The sequence below is a fragment of the Branchiostoma floridae genome, chromosome 6 (genome assembly GCF_000003815.2).
Source record: "Branchiostoma floridae strain S238N-H82 chromosome 6, Bfl_VNyyK, whole genome shotgun sequence".
In the NCBI taxonomy this organism is placed as follows: domain Eukaryota; kingdom Metazoa; phylum Chordata; class Leptocardii; order Amphioxiformes; family Branchiostomatidae; genus Branchiostoma; species Branchiostoma floridae.
Genome location: NC_049984.1, coordinates 20,771,314 through 20,796,408, shown reverse-complemented (window position 1 = coordinate 20,796,408; position 25,095 = coordinate 20,771,314). Strand labels below are relative to the sequence as shown.

The 25,095-nt window shown below is 41.0% G+C and overlaps 1 protein-coding gene across 1 annotated transcript in view; it reads right to left on the bottom strand.

The window, feature by feature from the left end:
* Nucleotides 1–1,403: 1,403 nt before the first annotated feature.
* LOC118417976 (probable aminopeptidase NPEPL1) overlaps nt 1,404–25,095 on the bottom strand; it is a 34,023-nt gene continuing 10,331 nt past the window's right edge. Inside the window, exons 5-12 of the mRNA XM_035823763.1 lie at nt 23,768–23,910; nt 20,683–20,760; nt 19,531–19,631; nt 19,035–19,089; nt 17,053–17,165; nt 5,950–6,082; nt 3,552–3,662; nt 1,404–2,318 (exon numbers count right to left, since the gene is read on the bottom strand). Coding sequence (XP_035679656.1) covers nt 2,160–2,318; nt 3,552–3,662; nt 5,950–6,082; nt 17,053–17,165; nt 19,035–19,089; nt 19,531–19,631; nt 20,683–20,760; nt 23,768–23,910 — 893 coding nt within the window. The 3' untranslated portion in view covers nt 1,404–2,159. The remainder of the gene's footprint in view (nt 2,319–3,551; nt 3,663–5,949; nt 6,083–17,052; nt 17,166–19,034; nt 19,090–19,530; nt 19,632–20,682; nt 20,761–23,767; nt 23,911–25,095) is intronic.

The following is a 25,095-nucleotide window of genomic DNA, read 5'->3' as shown; positions in this document are numbered from 1 at the left end:
ACAAGACAAGGGAACCTGTTCATGTTGGTCTCGGGTTATCCTGCATCTGGAGTTCAAACTAAACTAACCAGGTTGCTTCACCCCTTCAATAAGTGACCTCATACCTCCAAAAAGTATTTGTAAGTTTCTAAATTCATCTCATCTCATATATGTATCGAGAAATCATGATAACATCTATTATTAGGCTACTTCCTGTCAATTGATCAAGTTGCATTACATTACAGTTTATTAAGTGTTTGATCCAGAACCTAAAGAACTGCCAGTTTTCACTATAGTGGCATACTATTCATCGCCAGACAGTTAAACTCCTTGTTCTACCAAATTGAATATAAAACCACCACAGGCACATGAACATAGTCTCTGAACCCGGATTAGTACCCTTTGCCCACTCTGCATAATAACATTACATCAAGTACAATAACACAATTACTTTGCAATGATAGCTTTAAATTGCTTATCTACTTTAATCTTATATATAATCTAAACTACATTTGTACACTTTGCTGTACTGTGTTTGTAATTTTATTGTCTCTACTGCAATAATAACGCCAAAGGCTGCAAGCTGTAAGACAAAAATGACAAACATTATACAGCTGTTGTTTTGGGAAATACGTTATGATTTATTTTGCTGCCAATGATATTTTCAGTTATGTATAATGTCTTACATTATATCATTCATTATTATTACTACCACTACTTTACTTTGTACTCATCTTCATATTCTGATCTCCCACCTTCACTCTGAGTTATCTTAGATGATTTTATTACTTTCTGTTTACTTATTGTACAAGATTTGTTGCTTATGCTTTATTTTTATTGTTTATGAATTGTAGGAGACCAGGAAGAATAGTGATACTACATTTAGTATCACCAATGGTGATCCAAATAAAACAAACAGAAATATGTAAAGGTCCTGGGTTTGAATCCCATGACATGTCACTGATTTCATGTCCTTTAGGACTTTCCTCCCTCCACCCAGGTGTAAAAATGGGCACCTGACTTGTCGGAGAGGTGAAAGGCAGTGGAATACCAAGCCCTTGACACAGTGGATAACAAACTCACTGCCCCTACTGCCTAAAAAATGCTATGGGACTACTTTTACATTACATTACCTGCGAGTTACACTAGCTTTTCTATTAAAGTAGATCTATGTATGGTGTTCCCTACATGTTAACCAGCTAGGTCGGCAATGCTCTCCCTGCACAACAACTACACAGAGTGCTTATCCACAGGAAGAACTGCTTTGGCTGCCAAACAGATTCTCTGCCGGCCCTGGCTTAAGTCTGGTTCCAAGGATAACTTTAGCTGAGATAGAAACCTGTTACTTAATATATTATGGTATATTCTAAACAGCTTCAGGCCAAAACCTGTAAACAATGCTGCACGGAAAAATTTGCACCATATTCATTGTGATACGCAACTGATTTATTCAATCAACCAATCAGACACAGGTTATCCAAAGTGACCAATCAGAGCTTAGAACATGCAGCCCTCTTTAATTTGCATACAAGTGTGACTCTTTCCAACCTGTTCAGTAGCCTGTTGATTAAATGACTGAAGTGTCATACATGTATATCTTACACCAGAAATGAAGTGATCCATAATCATTGAAGTACTCTTACAATCGTCTGCTTACAGGATAAAATCAGACCACAGTGCTACCACAACAATCTGATTTCTTTCCTCTTGTATTTTGACAGTGTTTAGTACGGGTATACAATTGATGCAAACATGTATGTTAATTGAATAATACTATCATTATTGTGGAATATAATGATCAGAAAATGTACTTAACTTAAGTGTCAAATGGGTAATGTGATGAAGTACCTTGCAAGTTGCTATACCCTTATATGTGACCATCCTAACTGCACAATTCTACACTTAGGTACATGTATGTGACATGATAATGTAAAATGGTATGAATTCTTGTATTTGCCCCATTTTCTTGTAGGCTCTTTTCCTCCACGAAAAAAACAATAGAAAATTGAAACTATGAAAATTTTAACATCCAATGCATGACACTAAGAAGTTGAATTGCATGATTTTTATCACTTCCCAAACTACATGTATTCCAAAGTTGGTCAAAACTGAGGAGACTTTGACGATCATCGGATGTGTCATCCATGTCCACATTTGCATGAAAGTGGGCTTCCTCATCCTTACACCAGTTTGCGTTTCTTGCATGCATTTTCCATGATGTCCTCCTGCTTGTCTTGGACAGGTCCCAGTGGAGACACAGCCTGCAGGAGATCTGTCTCTGATGCACGGCCAAACAGAGCTAGCAGCAAGGCTACACCATAGCCAGTAGCACGCTCACCCTACAGGAATGGAACAACTAATATGAGACACTTTGGCAGCTATTAAAACTATCATGATACAAAAAAGCAAGTCATTGAAAGCAATTCCCTATGTGAGTCAGCAGTGGCGGCGGCACCATGGGGGCAGTGGCAAAAAATAGGTCGTGGGGGCCGATAAAATAAGCTGAAACACATAAAATCAAGCTGAAACCCTTGTGTATATTTTCACTAATGGAAATTTCATCAAATCTCGCTAGTCTACTGGCAAAATTTGGCCCTGAAAATGCAGGAAATGACGTTTCAGAGGGTCCAGATTTCAAAATTTCAAAGGACCTCCCTTGTGAGGATTCGCGCCGTCGGCACTGGACATGGTGGGGAAATGCTACCAGAGCGTCGTCCCCCACGACCTTTTTCTAGTAGAAATTTCATTATCAAACTTAGATTTGTTTACAAGCAAAATGTTTCCCTCAAATGCAGGAAATGGCATTCAAAGTGTCCTGATTTAAAAATTTCTCCAAAACTCCCTTGCGGCGGCTTGCGTCTTCGGGGCTCACGACGACGTAGTGCAAAATATGCTGGTGCGTGGGTCGTCGCCCTCAAAAATCGTTTTCTCTACTAGAATTTTAATTAAATTCAGCTTAGTCTGTCTGCAAAATTTCTTCCTCAAAATACAGGAAATGGCGTTTCAGAGGGTCTAGATATCAAAAATTTCCAGAACCTACCTTGCAACGGCTCGTACCTTCGCTGCTCGAGATGGTGAAAATATGTTGGGGGTGTCGCCCTCAATAACTAAAGCTAAAACTATGTGTATTTTTGATAGAAATGTCATTGAAGTTAGCTTAGTCTGGCAGCAAAATTTGCCCCTCAAAATACAGGAAATAGCGTTTCAGAGGGTTTAGATTTGAAATTTTTCCGGGGGTGCATGCCCCCGGACCCCCCTAGAAGGGTTGCGCCTCCGGCGCGACGCCTCTGGCCTTCAGCCCTCGATTTAGTGATATGAGAAATTTTCACCCCCACAACTAAAAAATGGTGCCGCCGCCTCTGGTAAGCTTAATATGTAACAGCCATTGGGATGGAGAGATCCGCAATGTCAGAATAGCCTTCTTTGACAATGGGGGTAATGGAAGAGTCCATTTGGGCATGGGGGAAAGAATGAGACATATCCTACCCTTGGTTGCGAAAGCTTAGTTAGGATTCTAGCATTTTATCAGACATGTGCACTGTAGTGTGTTCTTGTTGGTGAGTAGGACTTACCGCATGTGCTGGTGCTGCCATGTCTATATGAAGCCAAATCCCTGGCCAGTCAAATCCAAGGTGGGCACCAATGAAGAGACCTGCACATGAGCTCTGGGCATTGTTCCTGTCCTGCCAAACAAATATAAGAACACAGAGTGAAATATTAGCACAACATCAGCTACATTACACATTCTACTAAAGCTCAGTTGATGAAAAAAGTCCAAATGTAGTGATGCCAGAGTTTTTAAAAGTACAAGCTGTCATGTATATAATTGTATAAAGACTACAAAAGGTAAGGGTCACTTGTCGAGAACAGCAGGTGTGCATGTGTTATTGTGTTCATATTAAAAACATTATTATCATATAGCCAGGGGACGTGGGCCAATCAGAAGGCCCCATTTCATGCTGGTTATGACGCCGTAACAACCGTGCATTAAATTTTTGATTATTGCACGTGTGCATTAATGACTTTTGAAAGTTTAAACCAATCAGAAGGACAGACAAACAGGATGCTGGCCAATCAGAATGAGATATCCAGGAATCGTCCATCTGCCAAGATAGGAGAATAAGTACAGGCATGGCAGGGGGGATGACTCCCTCTATTAACATCGGTAGTGCGTGTTTCTTTGTTCAAAGAAAACATTTGCCGTCTTAAAATAACATTGAATTACCTATAATATTTAAGACAATAAAATCGATTTCAAGTCATGTCCAATTTAAACTGCAAATGGAAAATAAAATTATTTGCACCCCCGTCCATTCAAGTTCAGACGACAATAACACCACGGTCCGCCATTGAGTAGTGGTCATGGCGCTGGAGGACCAAAATGCTACCTTTCTTCGGAGAAGACGTGTCTGAGTTCGTAGTGAACGAGATTCTCAAGAGCTGTGAAGCACAGGGATCCCGGAATGCCTCAGGAAAGCCGGCAGAGATTTAGCAACCGGAAACTCCTACTCTACTCTACTCTACTCTTAAATGGGTCAGTGTGGGTAGGCTGTATGATAATAGGGTTAATGACCCGCCTGTTCCTCGGTATATATGGTGTCATAATGCCTGGTCCTTTGCTATAACCACCTCATAAAACCACCTAGTTCGCTTCGCTCACTCGGTGGTTTTATTCGGTGGTTATAGCAAAGGACCAGGCGTTATGACACCATATACACCTCGGGCGGGTCATTAACCCTTAATTATTGAAGTATCGATAATGGACAGATGATGGACTATGGATGATGGACTATAGATAATGGATTATGGATGATGGACTATGGATGATGGACTATAGATAATGGATTATGGATGATGGACTGGATGATGGACGATGGATAATAATATAAACAACACATATAATAAGGAAAATTATGAAAATTAGGTCGTCATTTGCATAATTAATATGTATTGACACTTCTCTCTTTCTCAGTTACATATGTGACAAGTTTGTAAGTCCTATCATGAACAGACAGGCCGTTTTAGTTGATTATAGCCTTATTTATTCCAAATTTTGTATACCAGCTGCACGTCACTCTGTTATTTGATTCCTTCTTTATTTTCATGTTTTCATCTGTTGACTTTGTTATTTAATGTTTGTAGCCTTTCATGTACATGTATGTGTCCTTATTTTCATTTCTCTGTTAGAGGAAAAGACCTTGATAAGCAGTGCTTGCTTCCTGCCTAATCCTCTTTAAACAAATGTGAATAAACAAGAAAGCTTCTGAAAAAAAGCTGGCCGGTGGGTATTTGGGAAAAAGCCTGGGTGTTAAACAAAATTACATGAAAAAAGAGTTAAATTGACTTATCTTACTAGTATCTTGACTTATCACTTATCTTAATTAAGGAGACAACTGGCATTCTTAGAAGGAAAGTCATGGCTGTCAGTGTGGAGACAACTCAGGCACAACGTTAACAGAGAAGTTAAGAAAGTTGAGAGTGTATACTTCTTTGAACGTGTGAGAAAACTGAAAAGAGAGAATCCAGCTACATGGTACAGGAACTGAGGACTATGTTAAACATGCAACACAAGGCTACATTGTTACATTTTCCTAGTTACATTAAGGCCTCACCTGGACATCAGTCGTTACCTGGCAGCTTCATGTACATTTTGTACATGTACATGTGTCACAAAACTGCACTTTGTATACAGATGCAACAGACACAGCTCTAAAATCATCATCATTATTGCACAATCAAAAGCTTACAGCACAAAGCAAACATATTGTAGTCTGTCTGCATGTACAATCATTGTAATTTGTAATTTCTGTCTGACCTATTAAACTTTAAAACTGTACTCGTCTGGTTACCTGTGAGTCTGTATCTCTACTGCCATCTCACCAAGTCAAATGAAACCTCTCTTATTATAAAAAGTTGTAACATATGTTGAAAGCATGAAAAGAACTCATCCATAAAGAAATTGCCACTCACAGCTACTGAGTTCTTCATATCAGCAACAGCACTATTGAACTCACTGAAGTGCAGTTCTGGGCAGTATGGTAGGGGGTGCACCAGGTCACCTGACTTCCGCCCTGCTGTTACACAAGCCTGCTCCCACTGCTCACTGGAACACAACAGGAATCAACATGAACCAAAGGCTCTGTTGGTACTCATTCCATTATATGGATGACATCCTTTGGGAACGAACCCCAAAACTGATGTGTGTAAAAAAAAAAGTTGTCCTTGTTACCAAATCTAAGTGGTTAGGAAGGTTGAACAGATCATTGAATTCATGATATAAGGTATAACTAGAGTTTGGCGACCTCATACCTCCATGAAATATTTAGCTCCTGTTGTTTTGGTAGGGGGGTAGTGCCAGATAGTTCCATACGTAGACCCCCCTTCCTGTTAAGGGTGGGATTGTATATTCTCTCATATATAGCCTCCCTGACTCCCCGTTCAAACCAGCGGGGCTCGCGGTCTAGAATATCGGTGGATTGGAGCTAATTGACTCAATTGAATCAACGGTGTCTTTCTTAGCTTTGTTTCCAACTGACATCCATGATTGTCTTCAGCTTGACTTTGCTTTTCCTTTTGTCTTCTATTGGAATCCAAATTGTCTTCAACCTAAATTGTCTGACAATACAACCTTTACTATTTCCTATAAACTATTCACCCTACTACAGAATACGCCGCACCGGCATGGCACGCAGGTCTCACCACACAGCAACGAGCGAGGATTGAATCCATCCAGAAACGGGCCTGCCGTACGATCCTCGGTGCCGACTATACATCCTATGCTGAGGCCTGTCAGACACTCGAACTGCCAACCCTCGACAACCGCTGTCGCGAGTTGTGCCTCAAATTCGCTAATCACCTGTTGTCGTCTGAAAAGTTCAGAAAATGGCTCCCACCTCACCGTGGCGAGGTGAGCGGCAGGCGGACCAGGGTTTCTCACCTGCTTGACCCTGTCTATGCGAGAACTAACAGGTACAAAAAAAGCCTGATTCCATACATGGTGCAGCTGCTGAACAACACTAAATATGGACTACTAGTATTTGGACATTCAAACAGCTACATTATTATTGTGTGCCACTCTATCAGGCAATTGTGTTCTAATCATATGCTGAGTTTTAACCTGATTCTGTAATTAAGCTTTTAAACTATGTTTTTTCAAAAGTGTAAATGTGATCATGTTATATATGCACAAGCATAATTCAGGTAACTGAGGTTGCCTGCGAGGCCTTGTACATAGTGTATATGTTTCCTGAATAAACCAATCATCATCAAAAGACCTGTTTCTTCCAGATCACTTCAGTGTCACTGACGAAAACTGCGGGATAGCAGTTGAACCATCTGACCATTTCTAAAACCATATCCAGTTGCTTGAGTAACAACTTTTTGGCATATATCTTACTCCCTGAATGTCTAACCTACATCGACGTAAGGATGACAATGGCATTACTGGATTAGCATGCCAGTCTGGCTGACTCTGAGCTTCACCTTAGCCACTACAATCTCTCAGTTCCTGTCAAAGCTGGTCTCCGTTCATGTGGATGGTGAGTAGTAGATGCCAATCAACAGCTACAATGTAGGTCACTTTTCCCTCTGAGCTTCACCTTAGCTACTACAATCTCGCAGTTCCTGTCAAGGCTGGTCTCCATTGTATCTTCCAGGAAGTCTGACACAGCTACAAGGACTCCCTTACCACACCCATCTTTTCTGTAGACCTTAGACTTAATTTCAGGTGTTTCCTGCCAGGTTTCTGTGCCAAGGATTATGTCTGGCCTAAGGCTCTGGTCTAGTTTGGCCATTTTCCCACCAACAGTTTGGAAGTTTGTATTAACTTGATTAAGTATACATAACGGTCAGTTTATGTTCTTGTTTTGCTGGCTATTGCTTGCGAGTTGGATTAGAGCTGTGGGTTGGAGGAATGAGTCATCCGAGAGAGAAAGTAAAGTTTCCACAGCTACCTGCTTCGAAGTCAGATGTTTCATTCTCAACACCATGCAGGTCATAGGCCACCGACCTATTATCATTTGGTACATTAAACAGCTTGCAATACCATTTGACATCCGAGGCGCCAATGTCAGAATAAGTCTGGGTTTCGAAGTTCTGACACAATTGAGTGGAACCAACCTCAACAGGTCTCACACTCAATACCCCTGAGACTCCATCCGACTGTCCTCGGGCTTTTACCAATGCTACAGGGAACACGGGATGACTCATCATGGTGCTCGGTATTGTGCATCATTGCCATGGTGTTGGACAGACTGGATATTGCCTGGTTACTTATTGGGGCTAAACACTCCTGGATGGCACTAGCAAATGTTTAAGTACAATGTAGAACTAGAGTTCCACGAACACATACCTTTGCCAAATAAACCAGGTTTGTTATGCAGAATGATGTCTGTAGACAAATGCGTTACTCATTTCATTTTATCTTATAACAAGACAGACCTGCAGAAAGTAGATTTCCCTAACATTGCTTGGCACAGTACAATGATTATTGCCCCTACAGAATTAAATTACAATAACCACTGAGAGAATCAATATACTATACAGGACTGTTTCAGAACTGCAATCTTCCACATTGAATAAGATAAACAAAATAATGCAACTCAACTCTAACCTAAGGGGCTCCTTATCGAACTTGACCTTCGTTTCCCCGACCCATACCCACCTACCAAATATCATCAGGATCCATCCAAGGCTTCTCCAGTTATGCTGTTAACACACACACAGACAGAGACACACAAACACACCCAAAACATAACCTTAACCCTCCTGACAAAGGTAAAAATGCCTGCTATCCCCAGGAACAAGTTGCTAGGGGCCCTAACATATGTCACTTCTTCCTATTAAGCACAACACCTATTTAACTTTTAAAAATCAGGACCATACATGTTCCTGACTATTCGTTCAAGTCTCCGACCCCTAACCAACTCAAAGCTCAAAAGATATAGCACAAAGTATCTCTATAGAAGCTAGGCATCTAAGTAGATCATATTACATGACACAGATTATACAACAATGTTTAAGAACTGGAATCTTCCAAATCTAATGAGGAAAACAATTACAACTCTAAACTACACTGTACTGTAATGTACAGAACTACCCGGAATAGGAGTAGTAGGAGCGGTGAATTTGGTGAATAGGAGTAGGAGGAGCGGCTCTGTATTTTTTTCGACTACTAGTATATCTCCGCGACTCGACCTCTGCTTGGAGAGTATCAATTTACATGTCTCGGCATTCCTCGGTATTCCCCGGGTGGAATCGGGCAACAGACTCGTTTTGATGTGCAGGGGATTCCCCTATGTTGGGGAGGGTTGAAGCTGTAGTTTGGGAGTTTCTGCCTTGTGTATTTTCCTCAGAATCACAATTTATTGATTGCCAATTATGCTGAAGAACCTAGAAGGGGTTGTGACACCGCTGAGGAAGAGATTGACGATGTTTCTACCACTGGAAGTTGATGAAAACTTCGGCATTTTGACTGCCATTTGCCGGTCCTGTACCTTGTGGTAGTATTTACAAACCTCTGTTTGGTTTCTTTGCTGTGAAAAAGGAGTAGGTGGGTGTTTTTGGTGTTTATCATAAAGGACTGAGGGCCATGAGTGTCTGAAATTGTTTTCAAATTATTGATCCAGCCAAATTTCTGCTTTGTAATTGTTTTTTTCACCTATGGGGGAGGGCAGCATGTTCAGACATGTATGTAACACTTTGAGGTAGCAAAGTCTGTTTTGATTTTCCTCCAAGATTAACTCATAATTTTGGTGAAATTTTCCTGGTCAAACATTAGGGGAACACTGATAAGGCCCATCTTTTTACAACCGGTCAAAGCTTTAGGTACTATCTTTACTAGCAAGAATAAAACAGTTACAGTCACTTACATACATTGTTTTATGTTTTTATTGATTCAGGAAGAATAGCAAGGCATTCTAGCCTAGTTTTCAGTGACTTAGCGTTAGTTATTTTAGACTTTGTGGGTGATGTTATATACATTTCAAATATTTTTTGAGACTTCAAAGAAAAATTTTTACTGTCCTTTTGTGCAGTATTATTCCTTACAAACTAAGATACAGTCTTTATCTTGATATATTCATATTCTACAGGTTCTTTAAAACGCTTTTCAAAAATGTATAGTTTTACCTATCTAGCATTAATATAAGTATCTGAACATCCCACAAACAGTTCGTAGGTTGGTCGCTTGAGGATCGACAATTTTAGCTACGATTCCTGTATGCACCGAAAATTTTAGCACGTCCTCTAAGGGACACTGTTTCAACTTTATAAATATGTCCCTGCATGGTCCTGCATAATTATAGAAATATTTATAAAGTGGAACTTGATACTTCTGATAGTTTCTAGATAATGATAACATTCTACCATTATTTACCATTCTTTAAACCCTATCTAAGCATTGCAGTAGTACTGTTCGGGGCCACCAGGATCCTCCCCCATTACACCCTGAACTTGCTAATCTTTACATTACAGCCAATGTAGATTTCCTTTAGTGGTAAATGCTCTGCCAGACTTTGGGTTTTAGGGCAGGAGGGCCTTTAGGGCCAATAGTTCCCCTGAAACTGGTTATTTTGATAAGATGCAGGTTTCTGCAGACTCACTTGACTCAATTTTTTTTCCAGTTTCTTCAATTTTACTGTCTTTTGGCCATTTTTGTTAGTTTTTGTATTCTTTAGCATTATTGCAGTATGTACTCCCCTCAAATGCTTACAGGTCTACCCCATATAACATTTTAGTACAGATTTAGGCCCCTAAATGGAAGTAGAGTAGTCTTCTTATGTCAGGATGAGCAGGGTTTAACCATTTTTTCCTGATTTTGGCCCTTTTTGCCAAATGACAGGTGGTCTGTCACTAGCCTCAGAACACAGTGCCACAGCCCCCTGACCCAGCTTCTCAGAAAGTATCCCCAAGGGAGCATTCCAGGTCAGAAACCTTTGAAACTTGGGATGATTGTTAGCAACCCCTTTCCGCACCAAGTGTAATTATTGAAATTTGTCAATCTTGAACTTGAAGCTCCTACAAGGGCAATGACCCTAATTGATGCAGCCGCAGAAGGCCCAAAATGAGTCCATACAGTATTTTAGACTATTTTCAACTTCTAGCTTGAAAATGTAAGAAAATTTTCTTATTGATGAGCAGTGTAGGGTGCAGACATTCAGATTTGGCAAAAAAACAAGGTTTTGGTTCATTTTTTAGCCATGTGCTGACCCCTAATGTCAGGTCATGACCCCTAATTTCAGGTCATGAGAATCCAAGATGGCGGCAAATTTGAAGCGGCGCATAACTTATGCTGGCCTGAATTTCTAAAAAACAGGCTTTCGGACTCTTGAGATAGCGGGCTGCTGCGTGGGGTGAGTTCTTATGACCTGGAATGTCCTGGATGAGATTATGACAGCCTGAACTTGCTAATCTTTACAATACAGCCAATGTAGATTTCCATTAGTGGTAAATGCTCTTCAAATTGTATCCATTCTAAGTCATCATACGAATGTTCCTTACCATTATTTACAATTGCCTTTAAAGTCTTGTACTTAGATGTCTAGAGCACTTCATACATCATTACACATTTTAAACACTGTCTCAACTTTATGAATATGTCCCTGGTCCTGCATAATTATAAAATATTTATAATGTAAAACTTGATACCTCTGATAGTTTCTAGATAATGACAACGGCATTCTACCATCCTTTTCCGTTCCAACATTGGCAACATTGGAGTGTCTTGACAAAAAATAACCTACATTTTCACGGAACTTTTGGACAAAAATGTCTGCTATCCCCAGAAACAAGTCGCTAGGGGACTCCTACATATGTCACATATTCCTACAAACAACACCTATATAAGTAACACTTAAAATCGTTATCATACATGTTCCTCACCATTCCCTTCCCCAATCCCTACCAAGCTCAAAAAATATGGCACGCCCTCTGTCTATAAAGGTTACACATCTAAGTAAAACAAATTACATGACACAAAGTAAATATAAAAGCTGGAGGAATTCTTCTCCTTTCAGAGTCATACCCTTCAAATAGCATATACTATCGTTTATCACTGATATTCTGTCGTAAACAAGTGAAACTACTGTCCATACATACAAAAGTCTGAATTACTTTCATGGATATCTTAACTCTCTGCAACTTCTAGGAGCAAAAGACCACATTATCTAACTTAAGGACAACACAGTCGTTCAAAAAGTAGATCTCCCTAACATTGCTTGCCACAGTACAATAAGTATTGCCCCTAAAGCATCAAACTACAATAACCACTGAGACAATGAAATCTAAACTACACTATACCGCAATTTGCACTACCCAGAGTCTATAGACGCTTTAGAGACACCCTACAACTAAACTACAATCAGTAATATCATACTATCCTTTCCTCTCTTATTGTTTCAATACCTTACATGTCAATCTTACCTGTCAGTTAGGTCATACACAGTGAATAAACTAAAAAATGCAACTCAAGTCTACACTGCACTGTACCGCAATTTATTGTAGTACCGAGTCTGTAGACACTTCAGAGACACCCTACAACTCAAACTAAAATCAGTAGTAACAAACTATCCTTACCACTTTTATCGTTTCAATACCTTACATGTCAATCTTACCTGTCAGTTAGGTCATACGCAGTTGCTTGTGGACTGACAAGACCTTCAAGATTATCCATCCTCTACCAGTATCCACAAAAATCCAGCTGCCACCAGTGACCTTAGACCACCACCCTTCACCTCAACATCCGATCAAGTGATTGACAGCAAGAAAGGTCAAGCAGCCTGACCCATTGGCCTTGGACACAGCTGTCAACAATGGACTCAACCAAACCAAGCTGGGGGTTGTACTGCTTCAGAAGTTTTCGACAAGAATGCCCCTGCTATCCCTACACTAGCCGCTAGGGGGCCCAAACTTATGTCACTAACTCCTGAGCACAACAGCTATCTAACACCCAAAACTCGTGGCCATACCATGTTCAGAAGATGGAAAAACACACCCGGAAGTTGCGCTGCAGTACCAAGGGAAGCCGCTAGGGGGCCCATTATCGAACTCCCCCTTCGTTTCCCAGACCCCTACCCACCCACCAAATACCAGCTGCATCCGTCGAAGTCTTCTCGAGTTATGCTGTCCGCGGACAAAAGTTTGCAATTAAACCGGCGCCTGCACTTCCATGAAAGCCATTAGGGGGCCCAAACTCGCAGCAATCACTCCCTGCTTTAAGGGCTCCCTAACGCTAAAAAATCACGACCACAGCATGTCCGGAACGCGAGATATCAAGCATGCAGGTCCTGCTGCAGTACCTTAGCCAGCCGCTAGGGGGCCCAAACTCGCAGCAATCACTCCCTGCTTTAAGGGCTCCCTAACGCTCAAAAATCACGACCGCAGCATGTCCGGAACGCGAGATATCAAGCATGCAGGTCCCGCTGCAGTACCTTAGCAAGCCGCTAGGAGGCCCATTATCGAACTCGACCTTCGTCTTCTACACCCCTACCCACCCACCAAATATCAGCTGCATCCATCGAAGTCCTCTCGAGTTATGCTGCTCACAAACGGGGAGAACCACACCACCAAACCGAAAACATAACCATAGCCATTCTGGCAAAGGTAATAACAGCTAACAATACTATCAATGGCATGATCTTCACTGGATCTGAAACTTCTGAGTGCAAGGTGTCATTTAGTTGAGGCTTGGTTGAGGTGGCAGTGGACCCAGTGTTCTAGTCAGCCTGAAAGTTTTCCCCGTCCCCTGGACTTTGAACAGAAATCCTGTAGAACGCCAACGATACCACACGATGTTCCTGGGGTTGGAAAGGGGGTCGTAGGTGGTTTCAGGAAAATTTTTAAATCTAAGACCACTGTATTTTGAGGGGCAAATTTTGCTGGTTCAAACTCAGTTTGGTTCAATGGCATCTGTGCCAAATTTCTGGAGATCTTTGCAAAACTTCATAATATCTTTACATGCAGATTTTTGTCCATAACAGAGGATGGAATGGACAAAATTTTTGTCCTTCCCCAGCTGCAAAATTCCATCAAAGGACAGGAGGACGGATGCTGGCTATAAGACTGGGCGGACCCACTTGCTGAGGTGGTCGCCTAACCAGATTTTAGAGTACACTACCCTGTCAAGAAAACACAGTGGATGCACACAAAAAAGTTGAAACATGATACAGCAGAAGCCGCTTAATTGCACGGCTTATTTGCAAGTGAAGTTTGTGTAATTATCCGGCTGGTGAAATAATGCGAAGTTATCTTGCAGGACCAAACCGGTTTGGGATTTGGGGATTCCGTGCAGTTAACAGAAGTGTGAGTTAATCCCTTGTGCAATTAACTGGCTTCTACTGTATATGTTTGATGAAGTTTCATTCAGCACAAAGCAAAGTAACCCATATGCAGCAATGATGATGATGATGAAAGTAACTCACCTGCAATTTTCAGCTACACTTACTTACCTTCTTCAGAAATGGCATGACAATGATGACAATTGAAATTTGTTACTTGCAACATACATTTTTTTTGTACATCCCTTTGCAGCCTTACCTGGCAGAATTGGAGTATGATATTTTGTACTATCAGTGTACAAGAAGAATTTATAGCTTCTGACACTTTGTTTCCCCACAAATGGTTTAATATCCAACTAGAGTTCCACGAATACATACCTTTGCCAAATAAACCAGGTTTGTTATGTAGAATCATGTCTGTAGACAAATGCGTTACTCATTTCATTTCATTTCAAGATTATATGCTTGGAGTTGGTTTATAAAGTTTCGGCATTGATTATGCAAATTAAATCCCAAGTTACAATTAATTGATATCAGCATACCAAAAATCATGTTGATCCTTTGATCCATTCTTGAGTTATTCTTTTTTCAAGTCTTTAGATACACCTCTTACTTTCTTCCCTCTTTCTCAGTTACATATGTGACAACTTTGAAAGTACTATAATGGAATGCTGTGGATTTATGAACTTTTCCTAATCTGTTATGCAAATTAGCTGTTAATTTGCATAATAAATATCACATTATATAAGTCTTCACTTAGGCTATTTACATGCCAAAAATCATGACGATTCGTCAACACGTTCATATTTTCTCATTAATTATGCAAATAACGTCATCATTTGCATGATTAATATGTATTGACATTTCTCTCTTTCTCAGCTACATATGTGACAAGTTTAAAAGTCCGATCATGGAATGTAGTGGATTCATAAAATGTCCTCATTAATTATGCAAATTAGCTATTGATTTGCAGGATTGGTATCTCATTATGTATGTCTTCACTTACGCTACCTACATACCAAAAAACATGATGATCCGTCAACATCTTCATATTTTCTCATAAATTATGCAAATGAGATCATCATTTGCATAATTGATATCTTTTGACATTTCCCTCCTTCCCAGCTACATATGTGACAAGTTTCAAAGTCCTATCATGGAATGCAGTGGATTCATAAACTTTCCTAATTAATTATGCAAATTAGCTGTTGGTTTGCATAATTAGTATCCCATTATGTAAGTCAACACTCATTCTATCTACATACCAAAAATCATGAAGATCCGTCACCACGTTGTAGAGTTATTCTCGTCCAAAGTTTGAAAGGAAACCGGCACCTGCAGTTCCAAAAAAAGCCGCTACGGGGCCCAAACTCACAGCACTAACTCTCTGCTCCGAGGGCTATCTACCACTCAAAAATCATGACCACAGCATGTCCAGAACACGAGATATAAAAAATTGAGTTTCCCTTGCAGTACCTTAGCAAGCCACTAGGGGGCCCATTATCGAACTTGACCTTCGTTTTCCCGACCCCTACCCACCCACCAAATATCATCAGGATCCATCCAAGGCTTCTTGAGTTATGCTGTTCACACACACACACACACACAGACACACAAACACGCCCAAAACATAACCTTAGCCATTCTGGCAAAGGTAAAAATCCGTTGTTCCCTTCTGGAGTTATGGAAAAGTCCTTTCACCAACAAATCCTACCTATTTTGCTAACTGGTTAGTATGGTCAGGGAGCCTGACCCTTGGGCCTCGGGAACCGTCAACTGTCAGGTACAGCTGCAGCTGGAATCAACCAAACCAGGCTGGGGGGGTTGTAATGCTTCAGAAGTTTTGACAAGAATGCCCCTGCTATCCCTAAACTAGCTGCTAGGGGGCCCAAACTTATGTCATTAACTCCTGAGCACAAGAGCTATCTAACACCCAAAATTCGTGACCATACCATGTTTAGAAGATGAGAAAACATGCCCGGAAGTTGCGCTGCAGTACCAAGGGAAGCCGCTAGGGGGCCCATCATCGAACTTGACCTCCGTTTTCCAGACCCCTACCCACCCACCAAATATCATCAGTGTCCGTCGAAGTCTTCTCAAGTTATGCTGTCCACGGACAAAATTTTGCAAGTAAACCGGCGCCTGCACTTCCAGGAAAGCCGCTAGGGGGCCCAAACTCGCAGCAGTTACTCTCTGCTTTAAGGGGCCCCTACCGCTCAAAAATCACGACCGAAGCAAGTCCAATACGCGAGATATCAAGCATGCAGGGTCCGTTGCAGTACCTTAGCAAGCCGCTAGGGGGCCCATTATCGAACTCCCCCTTCTTTCTCCAGACCCCTACCCACCCACCAAATATCAGCCGCATCCGTCGCAGTCTTCTGGAGTTATGCTGCTCACAAACGGGGGGAAAGCACACAACCGGACCGAAAATATAACCTTTGCCAGAATAGCCATTCTGGCAAAGGTAATTAAGCTGAAATCAGCTGTTTATGACATACTGTAAAAGAAGAAACTTTCACGGTGGTTTAATGTTCACAGTTTTTGAGGTGGCCGCTTCACCGTAAATTTAAAACCACCGCAAACATTTTTCCATGGTAGTAAGAGACTACAGTACACAGTGATACCACAAACCTAAAACCACCACGAAAAGTACTTTTGCCCGCTACTGCAAAATCAAATTCCAGTGAACTTAAATGCATTTACAGTACTACTGATTCAGAATAATGCATGAAGAAAATGAACAAAAAGTGTGGTAGTAAGCATCTGTCTACAAAGCATGATGTGAGAGCACAAGACTTACTTGTTAGTAAGGATGGCAGCATGGTATTTCCCAACAGAGATACCCTGAGCACCAGTAAGGGTGGCCATGTCCACAATGATGTCTGCCTGGAGGTCCTTTGCAGCATAGGCCACCTGCAAACACATCACTCAAAAAAGTATTATTCAAGGCTAAAAACACAGTTTTACATTTATGAAGATTTATAAGACATTCAGGTAAACAATATTCAAAAACAGTTCAATCACTACAACTGGATGAAAATAAGAGATTACTTCCAGTGACATCCACCACAGTGACTCTTTTTCAGTACCACTACAATGAACCATTTAAGGTGATTACTTATAAGACATTTGACATAAGACTCTTCTGCATGTCACTAGATTGAATTGTTCATTCTAGTGACGCTGAAGAAGAGTGATGAGTATCACTCAAAATGTCTCCTTTAATTACTCAAATCGTATCACTCAAAACGTCCAATACTAATCTCCAAATCTTATCCAGTTGTAAAGATTGAGCTGATTTTCGATGAAATACAGTTTTGCTGTCTCCAGCTTTAAATAAATGTTTTTCCATCCCACTCATTGTTTGGTGGCCCAACCAGGCTGATGTGGACCAGCAGATTCCTTTTTAATTTCTTGTTTTTGCATGTGCTTATGGTGGGATATCATAAGAGCCTTTGAATAGACTATAGGGATGATATTCATGCAATTTGTACATGGGTAGGTGATGTGAACCTGACAATTTCAATCTGATTTTGGGTCCTCTGGTGGTTGACCTTGGTACTGCAACAGGACTTCCTGGTTTTGTGTCTTTGGTTCTGGACTTAATATGGTGCCGATTTCTAGGTGGCAGAAGTTGTTGACATAAGGTAGTACTACATGTATGTTGTAGTTAATAAATGCACTCCTGGAATTGTAGGACCGTTTTTTAAAATATGTCTTCCCCTGCTTTTGGTTGACTTTTTAAATTACTTGTTTACTACTACAGCCACTGCCAGTACAGCTATACATGTATAATAGCACTAGGTTGATAGTCCGGTATACAGCACTAGGTCTTGGCAAGGTTGCTGAAAGTTTTGTCACTTATAAGTGGGACGTCTCTGATATCTCCAGTCAAGTCGACACCCAGCAATTCAGGTGTCTTAAAGGAAGGTCTATAACCAATTGCCTCCTGAACTTAACAGAGGAACTTTATGTAATGCAGGGCCCCACTGCAAAGCAGTGTAAATCACTGAGTGGGCTACCCTGGGTAAAATGACAGGAATAAATAAAAACAAATAAACCAATTGCACTCCACATTACATTAAAAGTAGTCTGCATACAACTGTCACAGTATGAGGAATGTGATCTGCACACTTTAGTAGTTCTATGCACTTTTAGTTGGAAGTGTGTTACCAGTGCATTGTGGAAGTATGCACACATGACTGGGGAAAAATCACCCTGCCAAATCTGCCATATTTTTCAGAAAATGTGGGTTAGGACTGGCAAGAGCTGGGAGGGACCACATGTGGTCTGCATTCCGTGAGCGGTTGTGTGCATTGTTCGTTCTGCAAGTGGTGAGTTGTTTGTGCTTACAAATTACGATCTCTGTGCGATTGCAGTTACCGTATGCAGGTCAAACTTAAATCATGCTGCGTACAAATGTTTCCTTTCTCCCTCTACTCGATGTATGGGCCACGCGCGTCGCCCATACTGGCTCATATGGCTGGGTGAATCGACAGAAAGAACACAGAAAACATTCTGCATGCACTACATGCTATGGCGTGTCTGCGTGCTTCCAAATCCATTGTAACACGTACAATTTCGTACAGCTAGAGGCAGAACTTATAACTTATGAATCCAACAAGATTACCCATGTTTTTGCATGTAGACAGCATGCAGTTGCACATGCGGCAGGTTGTGCTGCCTTTTTTGTTGAGGTCCTACTGTTTTGTGGAGATTCTTGATAAAACTATCCTATCATTGTAAAAACATTGCAGTAAAAGAAACGCCAAAGAAACTTACCCCATCTCCAAGTACCAAGCGGCCCTCAGCATCAGTGTTGTTGATCTCTACAGTCCTACAAAAATAAAGTAAACATAAATGTGTGACACATAAATCACCATCACTCTGCATATGCACAAAATATCCACAAACCTTAAAGTTGCTCAATGATGTTTTACCCTTTACAAATTGTTTATCAAAATCATTTCTCATTCATTATACAACAGAAGCCTTATTTGCATAAATTATATTTTGATAACCTTTTACACCCAAAGTTGTTCAAAGTTTAAAAATCTTATTCTAGCAAAAAGGCCTATTTGAGTATTTGTTCTATATAAGACTTACATAACCATATTAGACACCTATTTCTCATCATCAGTATAAGGCTTAACCGGATATGATTATAAAGATGATTGGTTAAGTTTTCACTTATCCTGTAGATACAGACTGAGTACTCTGTTGTTCTTAAATATCTTTTGGTTTGTCTGAATGTAGTTAAAAAGAATTGTAGTCCTACCGTCCTGAGTAGAGTTTGTGAATGTCGTCTGGTCTTGTAGCAAGTGGCCCCACAGCATTCTCTGCCAGGCAGAATATTGCATGGAGGTTGTCCTGGAAGCCCTGCATGAATGGAGATATCCTGTACTAACAATACTGAAACACAGTACATGGAAGCATTGTACATTTTCATGTTCTATGCAGTCGAAGAGGCAGCAGCAGCATGGCCATGGAGCATGTGTGTATGATACCTTGGATAGCTAGCTTTCTGTCCAACTGCTGCCAACGCATCAGGTATCGAAAGGAACTCTCTACACTGCAGACGTTCTCCCGTTTGGTACCCCAGGGAACCCTACTGGGGCCCCTTATACATTGTATTCCTGGCTGTGTTTGATGATGCTGTTAGAGAGTCCCCTCTCAGGGCCAGTTTACACGAGGCAAAAAGATGACTTGTCCTAAAAATGTCCTACGACGTTCGACGCATGTCCTAGGACACTTTTTTTGTCTGTGTAAAAAGAAAATTGACGCGCTGTGGTGTGCCACAGTGTGGCGCCCTGCAGCGCGTCATTTTCGTTTATAGACAGGCAAAAAATGTGCTTCTGTGGACAGAGACTTTCTGTCGATAGAATTAGTGATTGTGCTGGCAGAGATCCAGATCAAGGAATCAATCTGTTGACAGAAACTTCAATCCGTAGAATCCCTATCCTGTCATATATATATATATCTGTGTGTGTGTGTGTGTGTGTGTGTGTGTTTCATCAAATTGACATTTTTATTTATTTCATCTTGAAACAAATGGGTAGCCCCTACAACAGTGCATAATGGCCTAATGTGACAACACAGAAGTGGTAGATTGCTCAATTCTGGACAAAAACGTGAGTTGGACATTAAAAATTTGAGTACAATGTTAGTGTTGGAAATTACACATCAACTTTGCTTCAGAATGACTTCTACTGACCCCAATGGACTATCAAAGTTCCATATGATAATGCTAAAATCAAATTATGGCTTTTGATAATCAAGCTCAAAACATTCTTTGAAGATAAGCAAGTACTTTTTGCCTTTTGTCCAGGACTCTCTGTAAAGTAAAGCTGACAGACTGAGGAATCAACAGTGCAAAAATGATGGACGTTGGAGACACCCCTGCTCTCTGACTTGATGCACAGAAAGTTACCTGTTGGACAGCAGCACAAAATGCCCCCAACACAGCAGCAGCACCGCCACAGTCTCTCTTCATTCCTGGCATAGCGGTCTGTTCAGTGTACAGAAAACAATCTTACCTTCAAAACTTTAAGATATCATACAAAACAAACAAGAGTATCAAACACAGATAATCCTCTGCCATGCTACACGTACATGCACCTACATATAAATAGAACTCATGATCAGGGCTCGAAATACCACCTGCATATGCAGGTTAGTGCAGGTAAAATTTGAGCTGTGTAGGTATTTCTGGTGTCTACCTGCATCTAACCTGCACTGGTCCATGTACTGGGTTTTATACATAAATGTCCTGTAATATACTAGGTGTACAGTATGTGGATTGTAATTAGCTGCATTGAACATCACCACCTACAAAGTATTAAAAAAAAAAAACAATGGTTCCTGAACGTTTTTTGTATGATCCATACTTCCTACAAAATGTAATTCAGAGTGATGCAGGTAAAATTTGTCTGGTGCAGGTAATTTTCAATGGTGCCTGCACCAGTGCAGGTATGCAGAAGAAAGTATTTCGAGCCCTGAAACTGCTACATGTACAATGTAGTTCAGCACTTTGTGTTTTCATCCCCAGATGAGTGAAGGATTGTTTTCGTGTGCCTGTATATATGTATGTGAGTATGGGTAGGGTTGTGAACCCATACAAATTTTAGGTACAGGTAAACATCTTCATGACTTGTACATGCACAGGTCTGAAACTTTACAATACATTTATGAAGGTTAGACCTCCAGGTAAACAATATTCAATTACAATTCAGTCTCTACAACTGGATTTAAAAAAAAAACGATATTTACTTCCGGACGTTTCGAGTGACATCCATCACTCTTCTTCAGCGTCACAAGACTGAACTAGCAGAATAATTCAATACAAGTACAGCTAAACTAGAAAAAATGGTTGAACCACTGACTTATCATATCATATGCAAATGTCTCAAATGTAAATTATATTATCATAGTTCCCTATGGTCAGACAAAACCATAGGAAAAGTTATTGGGTCCATGGGGTCCCATGTACTGGAGAGTACGCGGAGTCCTTCCTTCCGATTTAAGGTGGGGTTGTAGATCCGCTCGTAGATGGCCTCCCTGACTCCTCGTTCGTACCACTGTGGCTCTGTTGTGTCCAGTCTAAAAGAATGTCCTTGATGTATGTAGCTTAGTGTGGTGGTAGATGGCGGAAGAGTATCCACTTGCTGTAGCCCTGCATTGTTGCTCGTACCTTGTCTTCAGTGGTTGACTGGTTTCCCCAAAGTAGGTGTCGTTGCACTGTGGACCTTCACACTGAAGTCTGTAGATGACGTCAGACTTGGTGTCTTTCTGTACACAGTCCTTAGGATGGACTAGCTTCTGTCTGAGGGTGGAGTGGAGTGGGGTTTGATGATAACATGATTTACATTTGAGTGACATTTGCATATGATCCTTACAAGTCAGTTGTTCAACCAGTTTCTCTAGTTAGCTGTACTTGTATTGAATTATTCTGCTAGTTCATTCTAGTGATGCTGAAGAAGAGTGATGGATGTTAATCTCCAAGCAGATTCCTCCGGTGGCATAAAACAGTAACATAAGCTGGGGAAGGACTTCAGCCAGCAGAGGGGTAAAATTTGCCACCGCGGAAACTGCTGCAGGACGGAAATGGTCAAAGGCAGCGGGAGGGGCGATCTTATCAGAAACGTGTTTCTGCTCCTCCTAGTGCCCACTTACCTCCAACGTGAAAATTGGCTAAATTTGGCCGGGATTATCGTTTTACAACCCTTCCAAGCCAGTATCTGGGACAAACGCGGCGATCCGCGCCAGTTCACAGCGGGGGCTTCCCCCCCGAGATTGCTGGAGCAGGCCGCATCACAGCGCACAAAGACAACGTATCGACATATGAAATTATCAGTTGTACACAAATGATACTATATTTACTAGTTGTTACTTGTATATATCTCGCAATAAAAGCTGTATTTTAACTTAACACTTCCTGTGTCATTTTTTCTTGTCAGCAACTTCGAATCTTTACCAAACAAATATGCTTGGATTCGGTTCAAGGACCCACGCTCGTTACTTTTGACGCCAGAAATCGGCGTGTAAAAATGTAGACAGAACTTGAAATTTTGGAAAGATATCCACATAATCAGCACGTGTATTTGCAGCAAAGCCGATTTGAATTATTTGTAACGGCGACAGGCGACGATCTCAGACTACAAACAGACGGGCGCCATGGCTTCGTGAAATGTTGGGTAAATCGACGTCAGCGCCCCCCTCCCCACTGCACTTGCGTCCTGTCGCATCGTGCTCAGTCGGACGTTTTGCTGTTGTTTTCCTTCAGAACGTAGTCAGTTATTGACACCAAAGAAACAAACAAACAAAAAATCCCCAAATGTCACAGAAAACACAATGAACTCTTGCAGCCGACCCGAGACGGGATCCCTGGCCCCGTACGCCAGGAGTAATTAGCACCTTCTTCCTGACGCAGTTTGATTGCCTGATAATTGCCTTTGACCAGTTCCGTCTTGCAGCAGATTCCGCGGTGGCAAATTTTACCCCTCTGCCGGCTGAAGTCCTTCCCCAGCTTATGTTACTGTTTTATGCCACCGGAGGAATCTGCTTGGAGATTAGATGGATGTCACTCGAAACGTCTGGAAGTAAATATCCGTTTTTTTTATTCAGTTGTAGAGATATTTTTGTAATTGAACCTGTACAATGTACCAGTCCTGTACATGGACTACTTGTACAAATAATGATTGATTTTCAATAAGGATAAGCACATGACATTGTTTGAACTGATAACAAAATAATTTCAATCATGCTAGACAAAAGCCTGTACGTATTACATGGCATTAATTTATATTACAACCATTGGCGAGCTATGAGCTATGGTCGACAAGTCTTCACACTGTGCTTCCAAACGGGTCCATTCACACTGGCAACGCTGCACACTTTGATTCTCAATCTCTGAATTCCAACCTCTGACATCTTGCTTCCAGGTCAATAGAAAGTTCCTTTCTCCCAGTTCACAGTAACTATTTGCAATTAAAGTTTTTCAAGGGACATCCACCCACCTTGCCCTTGATGCTAAGTCCTCCTGTGTCATACACAATGCCCTTTCCTACCCACGCCACAGTCTGAGTAGCACCTGTGGGCCGGTGACTCAGGATGGCGAGTGCAGGGGGATGATCTGCTGCCTTACCCACTCCATAGATACCTGCACAAATCACAAGAAAACTCCATGAACCTGTCAACAACTTTAAAGGCAAATACACATGTACAAACAATTTATGTAGGTCTGTCATGCCCTCAGCCAGGGGGGGTTCCACACGCTCAAAGATGTCCAAAATTTTTTTTCAAAGGCATGACTGATTTGCATTTTTCACTGATAGACATTTTATGAAATCTTAGTGATTCTATCATCAGCAAAATTTGCCCCAGAAAGTGCAGGAAATGGCTTTTAAGAGGGTCCAGATTTCAAAATTTCCCCGGACCTCCATGTAGTATTCACCAGTTATTTGGAGTTAGTCTGGTTTCAAGATTAAAACCATTCTTGGCCACCATGTTGGATCGTGTTTGCTTGCATTCGAGGCTGAAAAACACTTAGTATACAAGTTTTATAAGTTGACAATGATAGAATTGTGCTATGCTATAATCTATGAACCAATAGCTTCCATAGTTTTATCGCCCTGTCATCTATGGAGAGGAGGAAGTTATCGAGAACTTCCCCATGCAGACTCCTAGAACGGACGATCCAACATGGCGGCCAAGAATTCCTTCGATCTTGAAACCAGCGGACTAACTTGAAATAACTCGTGAATACGTAGGAGTTGTTGCTTTTTTGAAATTCATAAATGTAAAAACATTGTCTCCAGTGCACCACACAAGGTCGTTGCCCCATATACACAGCTTATTAGAATCGTTTGTGGTCGTTTGTGGTGTTTCTGGGTCGTTTGTGGTCGTTTGTGGTGTTTAGGCTGACCGTTTGCGGTGGTTTTAATTTCATGGTAAAATCATGCACTCACTGTAGTCTCTTACTGCCATGGAAACATCAAACCACCGCGAAAGTTTCTGCATTTACAAATTATGTAAATACAGTATATTATCCACGACGTATAAGATTAGAAATGGCTGTTTTTGTGACCTTTTCTTAACCTCCTTGGTGACTCTTATAGTTTTTCTGGCTTTCTAAAGAAACATGAAAGGTTGTTGACTGCCATTTGTATCCCTTCTTGCTGTACAGAAATGACTGTAACAAACATTACTGTTGTTCAATGATTTCAAAGCTTTCTATTTGACCTGGTGTAAAAATGTTGCCCACTTTTTAAATGTCCCTAAGGCCGTCTACTTATATCTAAATGATGTAGTCAATATGTTAATCATTCCAAATTTGAAAGAAAAG